This window comes from Sturnira hondurensis, unplaced genomic scaffold (genome assembly GCF_014824575.4).
Source record: "Sturnira hondurensis isolate 20B ecotype Veracruz unplaced genomic scaffold, ASM1482457v3 Scaffold0001304, whole genome shotgun sequence".
Lineage (NCBI taxonomy): Eukaryota > Metazoa > Chordata > Mammalia > Chiroptera > Phyllostomidae > Sturnira > Sturnira hondurensis.
This window is the reverse complement of record NW_028073935.1, coordinates 8,024,502-8,043,237: the sequence shown is the minus strand read 5'-3', so window position 1 is coordinate 8,043,237 and position 18,736 is coordinate 8,024,502. Positions and strand designations below refer to the sequence as shown.

At 40.7% G+C, this 18,736-nt stretch overlaps 1 protein-coding gene across 6 annotated transcripts in view; it reads left to right on the top strand.

Moving 5' to 3' along the window:
- The window catches only part of LIMS1 (LIM zinc finger domain containing 1), a 185,218-nt gene that overhangs the window by 124,398 nt on the left and 42,084 nt on the right, over nucleotides 1-18,736 (top strand). For 4 of the 6 annotated variants that reach the window (XM_037070639.1, XM_037070630.1, XM_037070655.1 and 1 more), the window contains one exon: nucleotides 8,099-8,258. In XM_037070639.1, coding sequence (XP_036926534.1) covers nucleotides 8,099-8,258 — 160 coding nt within the window. Of the gene's footprint in view, nucleotides 1-1,503; nucleotides 1,704-8,098; nucleotides 8,259-18,736 lie in introns of those variants that run through there. The other 2 variants (XM_037070619.1, XM_037070609.1) reach the window with 1 other exon arrangement.

Below are 18,736 nucleotides of genomic sequence, written 5' to 3'. Positions count from 1 at the left end.
TATACAATCTTTGGAATTCCCTGTGATTCTATAATTACTTCAAAATAAAAAATTAAAAATTTGATTGCAGATCTTTCAGAATATTTTTAGTTCCTTGGCAGCCAAGAGACTTTGTTGTCTTATCTTCATGAACCATTAACTTTTTCATAGTTCTACTGTTCTGTCTGGTAGGAATAAGACTAGTCATTGTGAGGCAATTAAGATAATTAGTTACATTTTTACCTTAGTACTTTTTAGATACATTTTTAGATCACTTGCTGACTCAAAAACTGGTAGCCAGCTTGCTCTTTCATTGTTTCCATGGCTTGTTGATCAAATAAATCGATTATTAACTCCATTCATCAAGTAATTATTGCATACCTGCTAAGAGGTGGACTCTAGCGACAATGTGAGTACAGTCATGGACAAGACAAAATTTCTGCCCTACCAAGGGTTACATTTTTGGCATGTGAAGTGAGGCTAAAAGACAGTAGAGAGAGAACTTGTCCCCAGCCCTCTTGGATACTGTGTAAGAGCTTGGTGTCTCTAAGTAGCATTATCTTAGTGTGGGCAGAGTATTTTGGATCTGATGATGATTCTGGCAGGAGAATAAACATGATTTACTTTCAGTGAATCTAATACAAATTAAGGGCTGTATAAAATATTTTAAGAAAAATAAACAAAAAGAGCCTGACAGTACTACATCATTATCTTCATTGCTGACACTGTTACAAGACCTGTGATACAGTATAATAAGACATGCCAATGGCATTGTTAGTCATGGTAAACCAGTATTGGCTCACAAGTTACAGGATTAGCTGGGGATCAAATACAAGGAGTTCTAACTACAGCTCTTTCTTGTTACTTCTTGCAACCCATTCATTGAACATATTATTGGATTTTTAGTATGTGCCAGCTATGGAATAAATAAGTCAAACATAACTCTTCACTGCACCAACTCACAGATATTTGGGGGAAGGCCGTTATAGTGCACATCTGGCGAGTATGCCCTGGGCATGGTGATGCTCCTCAGAATGTGCCAGCAGTGCCAGCCTCACCAGGCACTTATTAGAAACAGAATTTCTGGGGGCGTGTTACATGCTTTCTAAGAGATTCTTATGCTCACCAAAGTTGAGAAGCACAGTGTTGGGGTTTTTGAACCCAGCAGCAGACAGCCAGGGTGTACAGGACTGTTTCTTTCTCAGAGACCTACCAAGCAGCCCTCTTTCCTGTAGTAATGATTACAGGCACAGTCCACCAGGATGGCTGCTTGGCAAAGGCTGGGTTACTACTTTTTGGAATGTTTTCTAGAATGCCAAAATGCCTCAATAAATCAGGACTCTCAGGCCAACTTACTGCTTTGCTCTGCTGGAGCTCTTAACGTGAAGGTCACTAGCCACCCTGGCAAGACTGTGGCTGACGTGTGTGAGGACAGTGGGAGTGACCTTGGCAGGGAAGCAGGCAAGGCCTGGACATTATTTCTCTGGTATCCTGCCCTGCTGCTCTCTGTCTTGGGCTTCAAGCTCAAAAGCATCAATGATGGCATTCTCGAGTAGGGTGTACCATCCCTCTGTTATCCCAAAGAGTGAAGAAGTGTCCCAGACAGCACTGAGCAGTGTCCACCAGGCTGATGGCAATGAAGATGAGAGGGCTGTGTCCAAACTGCAGCGCAGGCACAGTGACGTCAAAGTCTATAAAGAGTTCTGCGACTTTTATGCGAAATTGTGAGTGTCTCCTTTCCTAGAGTTCTCCTCTCCCAGATCTAGCTTTTCTGGGTTTTCAATTTGATTACCATTGACAGTGCTATTTCCTAGACTTTGAGCAGGGGCCTTCAGGGTGGTGCAGCAGGTTCTAGCAGGCAGGTCAATTGTCTGGTCATGGAAACTTGTGTTGGATGAAATGCAGATGTGAAGGAAAGTGCTACCTTTACAGTAAGAATAGTAATATCTGTCTTTAGCAGGTTCCTGATAATAGTATATTTTCACTTTACAGTCCAAGAAGGAGGTTTAGAATTCCTATTATTAGGATTATAATAAATTTTTATACTCTAAAAGTGTCCACAGGTAAGGGGCAGATTGGAAGAAACCAAAAAAATTAATTATAGACTACTGATAAAAATACAGATATTTGTGATGTTTAACAATCAGCAGTTTAAAGTATACTAACTGGGTTTTTTAATACTGTCTCTCTAGGGAATTGAATGAAAAAAAGGATGTTGTGTAACTAGCAAATATATATATCGTACAGCTAGCCCTCAAAGTTCATCTAATTCATATTATTACTGGGCTTTAGCAAACAGTTTTCAAAAAATAAAATAGTGCAGAGTATTATTTAGACCAACTCGTGTAAGATTGTTGACCTTATACAACGCTTGGATGATTGGAATTATTGCAAATCCCCAATTTGTCAATTGAAAGTTAAGGAGAATTTAATTGACCTGATTCTCTATTTCCATGAATTCATTCTGTGTGGTATTGTAACAGATGTCATTTATTTTCACAACTCATAAAGAGCTCTTTTAAGACTAATTTGGCGATTATATTTACATTGTAACTAAAATGCTTGGTGAACTCTCAAGATGCTTTCTGAATTTATATATTTTTTGTGTATTTTAATGCCAGAAAATTTCTTTCACATACTTTGATAAATGGGGCACTTAATGGAAAGCTTGATGATGCCAGGTATTCTGTTGTGCGCCTGAATTTTGGAAGTAGATCAGCTAAAACAGTTATGACTGGGCTATTGAAAAGATTCTACACTAAAGGCATGTACATATATCCTGCATAAAAATATATTTAGAGATATCACCCAGTGTACATAAATCATTTCCATCAACACTTTTGTTGAAAAATCTAGACTTCCGCCAAGATGGAGGCGTAGGTGGAAACACTGTGCCTTCTCCCACAACCAAGTTTGAATACAACAAAGGTTTGGAGAACAAAGACACAGCCAAAGAACAGAAAATTGAATTATACGGAAGTCTGACAACAACGAACCGTTCAACTGGGACGGTAAGAGGGCCGGAGCCAGCAGTGGAGCAGGGTCAGGCAGGAAAGGTCCCCCGACCTAGGCGCACAGGCAGCTCGGACCCAGTCAGGGTGGAAGTAGATCAGGGTGTGGGGCAGACTGACCGTGGTCGCACATCCTTGCACAGTGAGACAGACCACGCAGGCCCCAGGGGGCGAACCCAGTGGTGGAGGGCTGATGGCGGTGGCACCCTCGCGTGCAGTGGGACGAAACACGCAGGCCCCGGTGACGGTCGCAGCTGCAACACCTGTGGCGGCAGCCGTGTTGGTGAGAGGCAGCAGCAGATGGGACCGCTAGTGCCCCTCTTTGGCCCCACCCCCACATACAGGGTCACAACCCAGCAACTGAGTTGCCCTGCTCTGGTGAACACCTAGGGCTCCGCTCCTCATACGTAACAGGAACGAACAGTTCAAAAGATGGCTCAAGAAGAACTCAAAGCCCCAGAGCCCATAACTCTAAGCGACCAAGAGATTGCCAGCCTCTCAGAAGCACAGTTCAAGACACTGTTTATCAGGATGCTCACAGAACTGGTTGATTATAGTCACAAATTAGAGGAACATATGAAGGCTAAACTAATTGAAATGAAGGGAAATGCACAGGAAACCAATAGTGATGGAAAGGAAACTGGGACTCAAATCAATGGAATGGACCAGAAGGAAGAACGAAACATCCAACCAGAAAGGAATGAAGAAACAAGAATTCAAAAAAATGAGGAGAGACTTAGAGACCTCCGGGACATCTTTAAACATTCCAACATCTGGATTATAGGGGTACCAGAAGGGGGAAAGAAACAGCCACGAGTGGAAAACGTATTTGAACAAATAATAAAGGAGAACTTCCACAGTCTGGCAAAGGAAATAGACTTCCAGGAAATCCAGGAAGCTCAGAGAGTCCCAAAGAAGTTGAACCCAGGAAGGAACACACCAAGACACATCATAATTACACTAGCCAAGATTAAAATGAAGGAGAGAATCCTAGAAGCAGCAAGAGATAAGGGGACAGTCACCTATAAAGGAGTTCCCATCAGACTGTCAGTTGATTTCTCAGAAGAGACCTTACAGGCAAGAAGGGGCTGGAAAGAAGTATTCCAAGTCATGAAATCCAAAGACCTACAGCCAAGATTGCTTTATCCAGCAAAGCTTTCATTTAGAATGGAAGGACAGATAAAGTGCTTCTCAGATAAGGTCAAGTTCAAGGAGTTCATCTTCACCAAGCCCTTAGTATATGAAATGCTAAATTCTTCTTTTTCTTTATATAAGAAAAAGAAGATGAAAAATATTAACAGTGAAAGGACAGCAAACACACAGTTATTAACAACCACACCTAAAACAAAAGCAAACCAAGAGGACAGCTAGATCAGGAGTGGAACCATAGAAATGAAGAACACATGGAGGGTTAGCAACAGGGGAGTGGGAGGAGGAGAAGGGGGGAGAAGGTACAGAAAATAGCATAGACAGTAGGTAGAAAATAGATGGGGGGAGGGCAAGAATAGTAGGGGAAATAGAGAATCTAAAGAACTTGAGACATGTGGTTATAAACTAAGGGGGGTAGAATGGTGGGGGAGGGAGTGTGCAGGTAGAGAGGGGAATGAAGGGGGGAATAGAACAACTGTAATGGTATAATCAATAAAATATATATTAAAAAATTATAATTACCAGAAAAAAATAAAACAATAAAAAAACTTTTGATTTTTTAAAAATTTTCTCTGTGGGGCAAAAAGGAAAAAGGACTCACATATACGGACAACAGTGTGGTGATTACTGCAGAGGGGGTGGAGTAAAAAGAGACTAAATGGTAATGGAAAAAATACAATAAAGATTAAATCAAATTTAAAAAAAAGAAAAATCTAGTAGAATTTCTTTTTTTCTGAAATTAATTTATAACTAAAATGAGAGCTATAATTACCATTCATGAATTTTAAAAAGTAACATCATGATTCTTAAATATAAAAGTCAACTGTAAAAAAATACATATGTTAATATAGTTTCATCCACTGTTAATAAATGTGCCACTTAGGTGGAGATACAGGTATCGGGGAAGCTGTGCATGTGTGGAGCAGAGGGCATATGGAGAATCTCTGTTTCTTCCACTCAGTTTTTTTGTGAACCTAAAACTGCTCAAAAAAACAGTCCATTACCCCTGGCTGGTGTGGCTCAGTGGGTTGATTTCCAGCCGGTGAACCAAAGGGTCCACCTGTTCAATTCCCAGTCAGGGCACATGCCTTGGTTTTGGGCCAGGTTCCCCAGTAGGAGGTCATATGAGAGGCAACAACACTTTGATGTTTCTCTCTCTTTCTTACCCTCTCTCTAAAAATAAGTAGGTAAAATCTTTTTAAAAATTCATGGAAAGTAAAACAAAACAAAAAACATAGTACCAGAGAATCAAAAACAGTAAGATTATTGCTACTTTTTTTCCTGAAAGTTTCCTCCAGTGTTGTTTCTTTTTTTTCCTGCTTGTTATGAAAAGGAATACTTCAAAAATACGTATTACATTATCTCTAAAAAAAACTAGTTTATTTTTCCTATGGTGGAAATAAAACAATATGTTTCTTTTTATAATATGTCTACCTATTTTCTATTATATTTTTTGCCTATTTGACAAAAAACAATAGGAATAATTTTGATTCATGCACACAAGATGGCTTTTGTTTTGTTGGCTGTTGTAGTTTTTTTCACTTGACAATCTAAGGGAAAAGAAAGAGGTCAGTGCCCCTGACTAAATAGTCAGGTATTGTATGTTTGAAAAATTCATGTGGCACACTTGTTGAAAATTGCTAGTCTGTAGTATAAAGCTCAATGATAAACATTTTGATTTTGGGACCCCTTTACACTTTAATAATCTCATTACACAATAAAATGTTAATACTAATTTTTGATGAAAAATAAGTGTTTCTAAAACAAAGTTTTGGTGGGAAGTGTAGCATTATGTTTCATTTTTGCAAATCTCATTAACCTCTCTCAATAAAGAGAAACTTCTTAGTTTCTCATTAACTGCTTCTGTATTCATCCTGTTGTAATAGGTTGTTTTCAATAAAGTTTGTGAAGAAAATATGGCCTTACATGGAGATGTGGTTAGAAAAGGGAGGACCTTTTGAACCTCGGAAAGGGTCACAGTGGCCCCTAAATTTTGAAAACCACTGATCTAGGTAATAATGAGTCAGGGCATTCCAAGATGATCTTATTTCTAGCTTTTTTGGAGTTCCATTAAAATCACTGAGTATTTGGTGGCTTTTGAGAGGTTTTTAAATTAATAATAGTGTTTTTTATTTGAGTAGCATTTTCTGGTTTTCAAAGTGGTTTTATATACTTTTTCTTATTTCATCCTCAAAGCAGTACTAAAAATTATCAGGGCAGGTATGCATTTACAATACTTCATCAAGGTACACCTGAGGATCTTGGTGAGGAGAAAGGAGGAATCCAAACTTTTCCAGAGCTTGCTAAAACCCACAGTTCATCTGTCTAGTGGCAAAGCCAAATAAAGAAGGGAGTTTTATAGATTTTTCTTCCTAACTAGGTAATTCTGAAATGAGAAGGTAGAAAATGTGTTTTAGTGTGAGACTTAGGCAAGGTTTGTTAGGCTGCCTACCTTCTTTCATTTCTCCTTTTGGGGGGGGGTGATGTTTTTATTCTGTATTTAAGCCTGTTAAGTAAAATTGTGTGATTGTTATGGAGGTGTAAACATATTACTGAGTAAGTTAATGGCAAAGCTACAAAATAGTAATACTATACTTTGAAAAACTTGGTGGGAATAGGCAGAGTTGCCCTTCGGTGTGGTGGGGTGGGGGGGATTGAGGGAAAATAAGGTATCTGTGAAGACTGATATGAGTCAAGGCATTTAATCTGCAAAATGGAGACTCTCCTTCCTACCTGCCTCAAAGTGATTGTGAAGATTCTGGAGAACATTGGCAGTAACTTCACACGATGGTCAGAAGCCGCACCTGGGGACCAGACACACAGGTACAGCTTGCACTCAGAGTGTGCATCTGAAAATAAGCTTGCCATATTACAACAGGTGGCTTGGCCAATGACTTCTGCTTACAGGACCTTCTTCACTTGGAGGCCTTTCAGAAATAAACCAGTTCTTCATGTGAAATTCATTGGGGGGGCAGTCATTAGAGAATAACTAATTATATCTCATTATATGCCTTATTATATGCTTTTCTTGCAAACTGCAGTAGTTAGGTGGAGCATGGGATCATTTTTTGAATGCCTCCTGTGTCCTTCCAAGTGTAGGGGAATGATTGGCAGTGGGCTCATCATCAGTGGTCACTGACTGCCTGGTTTTACTTCCCTCATCTGTAAAGTGGGATGATATTCTTACCATGTCCTCTCAAGTGTTTGAAATTGATGTTTTAATATGATTCTGATTTTATGAGCAGGGCACCTGGATTCTAATTCTGTTATCTTCCATTAACTAATGAGCTTTGCGGCGTTGGTCTAGTCACTCCACCTCTCTTCTCCAAACCTCTGTTTCATCATCTGTAAAATGATCTTTATAATGCAAAATTCTGTGATTTTAAGACATATTTTATAATATCAGTGCTTAATATATGGTTTACCAATTAGATTATAGGACTAAGGAATTTTAACTCATTTTAAGAGTTACTTGAGCAATTGGTTTCAACAGGGTCTAACCAAAGAAATAATCTGTTTGTGCAATGATGAGGCGTTTAGTCAACATGAGGTTTAAATTCTGTTCCCAGAAGGGAGAGAAATTGGCTTTGAAATGTTGATTTGTGGACATTTTAATTAAGCTACTTATAAAGCTATAAACTCAAAACTCCATGGGGACAACCCTTAACTTTCATCTGTATCCATAGGCATTTACTTGTGGTATAGTCATCAAGAGGAATGTCAAAATGTTAAGAAAAACAGATTCCAAGCAGGAGGGGTGTTGAGGACTTAACATGCTATGGCAGAGATAGGATCAGTTTGACTTGAGAACTTAAGAAATAAGCAAAAAAATGGGCTTTTTAGATAAAATATGATTTTTGTAAACAGGTAGAATGTGTGTTCTTTTAGTTCATTCTATTTTTCAGTCTTAAGTCTAAGAAGAGGTTAATCTATAACTTCCCTTCCTTTGTTTGTTACAGTAATATGGCCAATGCCCTTGCCAATGCTGCCTGTGAGCGCTGCAAGGGGGGTTTTGCACCCGCTGAGAAGATTGTAAACAGTAATGGCGAGTTGTACCATGAGCAGTGTTTTGTGTGTGCTCAGTGCTTCCAGCAGTTCCCAGAAGGACTTTTCTATGAGGTGAGTCAACTTTGAGAAAAACATAAAGGTACCGTTCTCCCTGCCACCTCTTGCTTCCCTCCCCTCCCCTTTTTTGAGTCACCTTCCCTTTAAATTTTAATGTCAAAGATTGCATTGAAGAGCCAGATACAGTGCCAGGTACTTGGTACCTGTTGATTATTGATGGCTTATACATGGAATGCCTGGACAGACTCCATCATTTCTATTCTTCTTTTCATCCTATTTCAGAACCCATGGCACCTGTGACTCAACCTGCCAAACCTGAGCACTTCAGCTCAGCAGTTTTGGAAGCTTCAGCCATGGTTTTTCTGGCTTCTCCACTTAGGTCTTCACTTGCTTGCCCCTGCACATACCTTCCTGATTTCTGCCTTTGTGTCTTCCTCCTTCTCAGAGGAGAAGATATCCAGTGGTCTCTGGATATCTTCTCTGAAGGATGGTATCTATTACCTACTCCAAGACTTTCAGGTAACCAGTGGGACCTGCCATGCATTCATTTGCTAAAGAAGATTTTGTTTAGAAATGAATATTTTGGGTGGATACCCTGTGCATATTTAGCTCTTTTATGTGTCTTATGTTCTTTTCCAAATTTGGGGGGGGGGTTGATCCTCTGGTGTTACCCTGTGATCTTTACTTCCTCTGTGTTTATTCTTACTATGGCTGAAACCTCTTTCTCACAGTAAATGTCTACTTTTGGGACTGGTCTACAGAGGTCTACCTCATGCTCTTAAAGAAGATACAAGTGGGTGTGTGTGTGTGTGTGTGTGTGAGAGAGAGAGAGAGAGAGAGAGCGAATTTCGTAATTCGCTTTTACCAACCTACTCCTTACATATTTGTGTATATATATATGTTATTCATATGCATATCTTTACATGATAATACATGTGCATAGAATTATGTTATATCCAGAGATTGCTGCTTTTTTACTACTTTTGCCTCACAGATTTTTATATTTCCTGGGTTTTGAGGAAGGAAAGATATTTTAGTTGTCAAATGTCATTGGGAAGTTGATTGTGATTCAGAATTTTCCCATAGAAACAAACAATGTCTAGTGAAAGTGGGGTTCCCAGGTCAGCCTGCAGAAAGCTTTTTACCTGCCATGTTTACATGAAATACAGAACTACTGTGTATATAGTAAATTCACTCTGGAAAATAGGTTTGAGAGTTTTGATTAGAGAACACTATTTTATTCATTGGGACACATTTTTAGCTCCTACTATGTTCCAGAAACACTCATTCACTATAACAAAAATGCCACCAGTAGAAACAGGAATTTTTTTCTCTTTTCTTTTACTTCTGAACTGTTTTCCTGCACAGTGGGAATCTTTTTCTATCAAGGGGGATGGCTTTTGGATGGGAATGGCAAGTGAGAGTTGGAGTGAGACCTGAGCAGAAAAGGCACAGTGTCCAACAGCAGGAGAGAACTGGGGGGTGAAGGCTGGCAGAGACCCCACCCAGAGGTTGTGGATGGGGCTGCTATTGATAATGAAGATGGTTGCAAGTAGATTAAAGAAGAAAAAGGAAATTATTAGAGGCTGAGGCATGGGAAGAGAAAGGCAGTGTGTAAAAAGACCTAAGGACCTGCCTCTGTAGAGCCTTACAGAATAGTCTCTGATCTCTGAGTAAGCGCAGTGGAGGCAGGCCAGGACTAGCAAGCAAGGAGGTAAGACTCCCAAAGCATATTTAAGGGAACCCTAGGAATCTGCCTCCAGAGGAAACATTGTCTTCATACTTGTAAACCCTGTCCTTATCCCTACCTATGTTTTTTCTATGAGTCCCAGAGAGGTTGAAGTGTCCTTGGTAAGAGCAGATTTGTGACATGAGTGGAATTAGAATCTAATTTGGTCTCCTAATATTTGACATGGTACTATTTTTCTTATATACTCTATTCAAATGTAAGATATTTTTACATAATGGATATTTATGGCAAAGGCCTTAAAAGGGAATCCAGAGCAACAATACAGAAGAAGAACTCAACAGAGAAAGGCAGGCTCTGTTTTTTCAAACATTTTTCTTATCATTGTCTGCTATTCCCTCTCTTAACTTCTTTTTACTATATTGTCCATTTGTTTTCCATTTTGGAATTAATAATATTGTTAAGCACAATCATCTTCTAAGCTCCTAGGTCCTATGTTTGAGTCCTGTCAGGTGCCAGACTACTTGCGCTTAGTCAGAGGGAAGGCTTTATAAGAGTCTTCAGTAGAACAGAATAAAGCATGACTCATGCTTGTCATTTTGCCCACCCCTCACTCCTCTTTACTTCAGGATTATAAATAGCCTCCCTGGGCTTCTCTGATAGTGTTCCAGAAGATGTTATCAACACTATTAGGTAGTTTGTTAATGGGCGAGTGTCCAGCTTAAGCTCCCTGAGGTCCTAAGGAAGATTGCTATTTTAATTACATTTACAATTAAAACCTCCTGTTTAGGTCAGAATAGACCTTTCCTTTTGGTTGAATGATATTAGAAAAAAGTTATCCCAGACTTCTAAGGAATAATCTGCATTTTCAGTTATATTCAGCAATAAATTGTTTTCCAGAAAGGAAGCTCAAAAACTTACCTGGTTTACTTCCCATTTGAGAAACAACTCTGTGCTGCAGTCTTGGTGGTAATAGTAATTGGATTATTTGCACTCTATACCTTTGCTGTGGCTTTTGTCTTATCATTAAAATACCATCCTTCCTTCATTCCCACATCCCTTATATTTTCTCTAAAAGACTAGAGATGAATAAAGATTTATAAATGGGTTCTCTGTACTCAAGATCCTTTCAAAGTGGGATTCAATTTTTGTTGTGGAACTTCCTGATATTTTAGATCAGATAGCCAGGACTATAAAGGCAAGTATAGTGTAAGGCTTGTTTTCCTATCAGTCTCTGGCATGTAGATATAGATAAGCTCACCCAGCTCAGATATTCATGGCTCATCTGCAACTCTGCTTTGAGTAATTTAACACCACTCTAGATTATTACTTAATCGGCTCCTTACTTAAGATGACTTTGAATCCCGTTATGTAGTTTGAAAGTGAACTTAACTTCCGGTCAAGATGGCAGCATAGGTAAACACAGTACTCATCTCCTTCCACAACCACATCAAAATTACAACTAAACTATAGAACAACCATCATTCAAAACTGCCTGGCATCAAGTAGTTCCTACTTGTTTGAATGGAATTCCTACAACTATGGAATTAAAGAAGCCACATTGAGACTGGTAGGAGGGGTGGAGATGCACAACAAACTGACCCCACACCTATCTGTGACTGATAAAAATTGGGAGGGATATCTTGGCTGTGGAAGTCCCACCTGAGGAGCAAAGTGTCCCAGCCCCATACCAGATCCCCCAGTCCAGGGTTCCAGTTCCAAGAAGAGAAGTCCACATATGATCTAGCTGTAAAAACCAGCAAGAATTAAGGCTGAGGAAGGCTTAAAGTTTCAGTAGCCCCATGCAGTTCCTCTTAAAGGGCCTGCACACAGACTTACTTGGACTCACTCCTTCTGAGCTTCAGGGCGGGGTCACCAGAAACATACAAGGAAAAATTGAACTGTTTGGCATCAGGGCAAGAGCTATAGAGGTAGCTTTCTCCCAAACAGAATTGTGGGCAGAGACCATTGTTCCTTTTCTGAGGCCTCCTCACACAGAACCAGCAGATAGGTGCCATATCTGAGACCCTATGAACCTGGCTCATACTGGTTGCCCCACTCTGGTCATTCTCTGAGGCCCCACCCACCCAACTCTTAGGCCCATTCAAGACTACAGTTGATTTCCATCCTAGTGGCTTGTCATGGTACATGCTTCAGATTTTCCAAAATTCTCTCAAATAAGCAGCATCTGACCTCAACAAACCCTATACCTTGGCCTCAGGCCCAGAACTAGCAGCATCCAGCCTTGGTTCACAGCTTAGCCTCACCTGAGCACCTCTAAGCCCAGTAAAAGTAGCAACCATCTGCATATCACTGTGTAGTTAGAGGGCCTACACAGAACACAGATGGTGGCTGATCTTGCCCTGCATCTCCCAAGAGGCCCTAGAGTCAGCATACCCAATGGACAGCTTCAGACCACATTGAAGCACCACTACTTAACCACCTCTACCATCCATACACTCAAGGGGCAGACTCACTGGGCAGCAGAGCCATGCTGAAGGAAGTCCTGCTCTGTGGAGTAGGCCCCAGCTTAGCTGGTCCTCCATGGTGGTCAAGTTGGTGGTCACTGGTCCAAAGCCAGTCCTTGCAGCTGATTAGCCTGGGTGAATTCCTCCCTTTGATGTGTCAGTAGCAATCAAAGCTGAACTGTAAGAGGAGAGCATATACAGCCTATATAGTGGGTTCACCTCGAGTATCCAGCTTCAGTTATAGGGGAGACTACGCCAATGAACCCTACAGGACATCTACTGTATTAGGCCACTCTGTCAAACCTGGGAGACATAGCAGCTGTACCTAATACATAGAAACAACCACAAGGAGGCTGCCAAAAATAGGAGACAGAAATATTACACAAATGAAAGAAAAGAACAAACTCCAGGAAAAAAAAAAAACTAAACAATGTGGAGAGTAGTTAATCTGCTAGATGCAAAGCTTAGAACATTGGTTTTAAGGGTATTCAGTGAACTTAGCGAGAACCTCAAAAGCATAAAAAAAAAGAACCAGTCAGAAATGAAGAATACACTCACTGAAATGAAGAATAATTTACAGGGAATCAGCGGTAGAGTGGATGGAGCTGAAAACCAAATGAGCAATTTGGAATATTGGGTTTTGAATACCCAAACAGAACAGCAACAAGAAAAACAAACACAAAAACAGGATAGTGTAAGGAGCTTTGATGACAACTTCAAGCACCAATATTCTCATCATGGGGTGCCGGAACAAAAAAGAGAGAGAGCAAGAAATTAAAAACCTATTTGAAGAGTTCCAGCCAAGATGGAAATATAGGTAGAAAACATTCACTTCCTCACACAACCAAAAGGAGGATAACAACCAATCTAAAACTAATAAACGACCATAAGTGCCAGAAAATCGAACTGCATGAAACTCCTACAACCAAGGAATTAAAGAAAATGTCAATCAGAACAACCAGACTGGTAAGAACCTGTGGCAAGGCAATGGACCTTGTGGGCTGAACCAGCAGAGAAAAACTACAATGAGGTAGTAGACCATGTTGGCATGTCTGGTTGAAGGTGAAACTGAGATTCAGAGTTGAATGTAGACTACAGCAGTTGCCACAGTGAAAGAAACTCCCAGTCTCACATGAGAATCCATTGAAAAGTGTGCTAGAACTGAGCAGGCAAGCTGCATTGTTCCCTCTTTGGCCCCTTCCCCATAGGCAGCACCTCAGCGCAGCAAAGAGGGTTGCCCTGCTTGGGTGAATACCTCAGGCCCTGCCCCCTTACAACTAAACAGGTGTGCTGAGACAACGAAATATGGCCCAAATGAAAGAACAGAGTAAGACTTTAGAAAGAGAGTTAAATGATGAGGACATAGCCAACCTATCTGATGGAGAATTTAAAGCCCTGGTAGTCAAAATGCTCACAGAACTGATTGAGCATGGTCAAAAAATGATAAAACAAATTAAGGATACCCAAAATGAAATGAAGATAAATATCCAGGAAACCAACAGTGACAGGAAGGAAACCAGGACTCAAAGCAATGATTTGAACAAAAGGGAAAAATAAACATCCAGTGGGAATAGAATGAAGAAACAAGAATTTAGAAAAGGAGAAGAGAGACTTACGAACCTCTGGGACAGCATGAAACTTTCTAACATCCAAATTATAGGGGTGCCAGAAAGGAGAAGAACAGCAAGAAATTGAAAACTTATTTGAACAAATAATAAAGGAAAACTTCACCAATCTGGCAAAGAAAATAGAGTTTCAGGCAATCCAGGAAGCCCAGAGGGTCCCAAAGAAATTGGAACCAAAGAGGAACACACCAAGGTACATGATCATTAAGTTGTCCAAGATTAAATATAAAGAGAATCCTAAAAGCAGCGATCAAAAAGGAGACAATTACCTACAAAGGAGTACCCATCAGAGACTGTCAGCGGATTTCTCAAAAGAGACCTTCCAGGCAAGAAGGGGCTGGAAAGAAGTATTTGAAGTCATGAAAGGCAAGGACCTACATCCAAGGTTACTCTATCTAGCAAAGCTATCATTTAGAATAGAAGTGCAGATAAGTGCTTCCCAGACAAAGTCAAGTTAAAGGAGCTCGTCATCACCAAGCCATTATTATCTGAAATGTTAAAGGGATTTATCTAAGAAAAATAAGATCAAAAATACAAACAGTAAAATGACAACAAACTCACAATATCAACAAATGAACCTAAAAGAAAAAAGAAAAATAACGAAAACAAAAAATTAAGCAAACAATAGAACAGAATCAGAATTGGGGAAATGGATGTCACATGGAGGGATGTCAGTGGAGAGTGGGAAGGGAGGAATGGGGGGAAAGGTGCAGGAAGAAGAAACATGATTAGTAGGCATAAAATCGACAGGGAGAGATTAAAAAATGGTATAGGAAACAGGACTCAAAGAACTTACATGTACAACCCGTGAACTAAGTGAGGGGGGATGCTGGAGGCTTGTGGGGTGCTAGGCAGAAGAGGATAAAGGGGGGAACTATAATACAATAACCAATAAAAATGCTTTAAAAATAAATTAAAATCTATTTTAAAAAACAATGACAGAACATTCCCTAACTTGGTAAAGGAAATAGACCTACAAGTGCAGGAAGTGCACAAAGTCCAAAATAAAATGATCCCAAAGAGGCCCACACCAAGGCATATGATAATTAAAGTGCCAAAGGTTAAAGTCAAAGAGAGAATCTTAAAAGCAGCAAGAGAAAAGCATTAATTACCTATAAGAGAGCTCCCATAAAACTGACAGCTGATTTCTCTACAGAAACCTAGCAGACATACTCAAAGTGATGAAAAGCAAGGACCTAAAACCAAGATTACTGTGTCCAGCAATGCTCTCATTTAGAATCGAAGGACAGATAAAGATCTTTCCAGACAAGAAAAAGCTAAAAAAGTTCATTACCGCCAAACCAGTATTGTGTGAAATGTTAAAGGGTTTTCTGTAAGAAAAGGAAAAATGGAATATAAACAGTAAAATGGCAATAAATATATATCAACAGTTGAGTCTAAAAATAAATAAATGAACACACAGAACAGAAACAGATTCATAGATACAGAGAACATTTTGATGGTTGCCAGATGGGAGGGGATTTGGGGAAATGGATGCAGAAGGTGAAGGGATTAAGAAGTACAAATTGGTTGTTACAGAATAGTCATGGGGATGTGAAGTACAGTATAGGGAATAGAGTTAATAATAGCCTAACTATATATGGTATCAGAAGTGTGTGAGATTTATCAGGATGATTATTTATTAAGTTATGTAATGGCCAATCACAGGGGTGTATACCTAAAACTAGTATGATAATGTATGTCAGCTATAATTGAAAATACAAAATGATTAAAAAAAATTAACCCAACTTGTAAGTTTTCCATCAAAGATGGTAATCCATCACCACTTAAGAATGTAAGATAGGACATAGATTCTTGTGCCCTGTAGCTTCTGTCATCAACTTTATTTACTCAAAGTGTTTCTTATTAGTGGTATTTTCAACCTAATTTCATCTGTTTCAGTTCTCTTCTCTGAGTCCACACAGCAATTCCTTTATACCTTTAGTATGGAGATCATTTACACATTTCATATCACTATTTCTTTATATGCTTATCTCCTTCCCATATGACTTTGACTACCTCAGGTAAATTACAGGACTATTCTAATTCTATATCTCTATCACTTGTTTTACAGTATTTGATGACTGTAGGTACTTAATAAGTAAAATAATATGTATACAGTACTTGGATGGTATAGATTGCAAGATAAAATGCTGAGATCTGAGGTGGCTACACAGTAGATGAAAGTTACACTCACCTTCTCACAGTGCCCAGTGGGAGGTTCCACCTGCAGAACTCCCCCAGGTCATTGTAGATGACAATAAAAATGCCCAACACATGATCTGCTTGGAGAGGAAAGCTGACCAATCCTTCAAAGGAAAAAGGTCCCAAACACCTTCTTCCCTGTGTTTTTATTGAGTTCAGCTCACACAGAGTACATAGTATGCATGTAAAAGTCATCAACTAATGCTCAAAAAAGCTAGTCATGAAAACCTGACATCATTTACCGATAATAGTGAAGAAACACAGGGATTGTCTCTGGTCAGGGCTGGCTTTAGTTTGAGTGTCTGTTTCATAGCAACAGGGCAGAGCAAGTCTCAAAGGAAACAATGTATATTTTTTCTTTGGTCAGATTGGACCCTGGGAGCTGTCTGTTCTAGTACAAGTTTGCAACGGCCTCTTGGCATAGTTCCCAGGCTGAGTCAGGCAGGGAGAGCAGTGCAGCCAAGAGACTAGGAGACTTTTGCAGAAAGACTGAAGACTCAGGCTATGACAAAGCCAAGGGGTGAGGGTCTTTCTGCCCCTTTTCTGGAGACCCCTAAGTCCTTCCCTGATGGCCCATCATGACTGTGCCTGTCTTACATTGTCCCTCCTCCTTTAAGGGATCTTACCTGTCATTGGCTAACCAGTCATCTGCCTGGGCCAAGCAGGGGGAAGTGAGAGAGGCAGGGGCTGTGCTCCTGCCAAGACGAAATGTTTTGTCTCCTTAGTGGCTCATGTCCCCAAGGCCTTTATACCCAGCTCTCGCCATGAGAGAAAAGACTACAGTCCCTGAAACCAGGCGGGATGCCTTCCAATAAGTGTCAAACCATATTTACAACTAAATTATAGATCTCTCAGTCTAAACAACCAACTTAAGGCTAGCTAATGAAATAATATAAGCAAAGATTTACAGAAGAAGCCACACAGAGACTAGTAAGGACAGAGATACAGAAAGTGCTGTGGTTGAGAATTCAGAGGGATATCTTAGCTGCAGAGGTACCCTTTGAGGAGCAAGGAGTGCTAGGATCCCCAGCCCATAGCATTAGAGCTAGGAAGAGGAGCCTACATAACATTAGGCAGTGAAAATCAGTGGGGGTCATGTCCGCCAGGTAGTGAAAAGTGTCTGCTAGAAACCCTAAGCTACCACACAAGTGGCTAGAACACAAAATTTTATTTTCAGCCATTCACCCAGAGCTCCAGAGGAAAGAAGGTGACTGAGAATAAACTGGATCTGGGTTGCATGGCCCCAGGGAGAGATCTGGAGGGTCAGCTGCCAAGGTCCCTGTGCTAAGTCCCTGTCCCACATAGGCACCACCTTCCTGGGTTGAGCACACCTATCCTTATAATACCAGCCTGGGGAGTACACTAACCCACTGCTCCTGACCACCCGTGGCCCCACCCTATCAAGCTTGTTTCCTGCACAAAAGTCTGCTGGATGCATCTAGCCTGGATCTGTGATGCACTTTTTAAAAAAAAGCTATTGTCAGACACTCAGACAGACACTAAGTTGTGTGGCTCCAGAGCAAGCACTGTTCTTCCCTCCCTCTGTGCCATTGGCACCCCTCTCACAGCAGGAAACCCACTGGCCCTATACTTCCAACTCCCAGTGGCCTTGCCCACCTGAGCTTCCATCCTGTAGAAAAGTCTGCTGCCTGTACTCATTTGGGACCTGCAGTTCACTCTTTCTTGGGGATTGATAGCTTTGAGACTGTACAGACACTGAGTGGTATATGGAATAAGGGCCATTTTCTACCTACTGAGTACCTGTTCAGTGCCAAACCCAAATGGGATCCACTAGCCCTGTCCTCCTGACCCTGGTTACCTTGACCTACTAAGCTTGTGCCTTCTGGAAGAGACTTCAGGCAGCAGGCAGCAGCCAGCCTTGGCCCAGTCTATAGACTTTGTTCAGAAGGCTCTTAAGGAAATCCAAGCAGCCTCATGGGATGGTAGAATAATCATCAGGTACATGCAGTTTGGAGATCCTTGGGCCTTTTTTTGATTTTCCCCCTGGCTCAGAGCTAGTATGTACAAAGATTGGTCCTTTGTGTTGGTAGCTTGGTCCCTCCCATCCACATTTAGGCCCAGTAGAAGGAGCCACAAACTCAGATAGCTTAGTAGCTTCTGATAAGTATCCCAAGGCCAGTTGTAGGCAGCCTCTGACATTGATCTGCACTGAGGTCCTGCCCAGGTGCACCCAGAGCCAACATACCCAGTGATGGGCTTCAGATCACAACTGAGCCCTCCCCAATTAGTCACACAAGTGGCATGCCCAAGGGAGATCCTGGCAGGCACTAGACCTTGCTGGTGGGGCCAACTCCACTTCACGTCTCAGACTACCACAATGTCTCAGACACTCTGGTCAGGGTCTGTCCTCATTTTCAGCCAGCCTGAGGATTAATCCCACTCTGAATGGGCAAACAATCTTCCAAAGTCAACTATAATAGGAGAGTGCACATAACCCACACAAGGGACATTCTTAGAACACCTAGGTCAGGAGATCAGAAAGATTGCACCACTGAGCCCCACAAGATAGTACGTAATGCAGAAGAT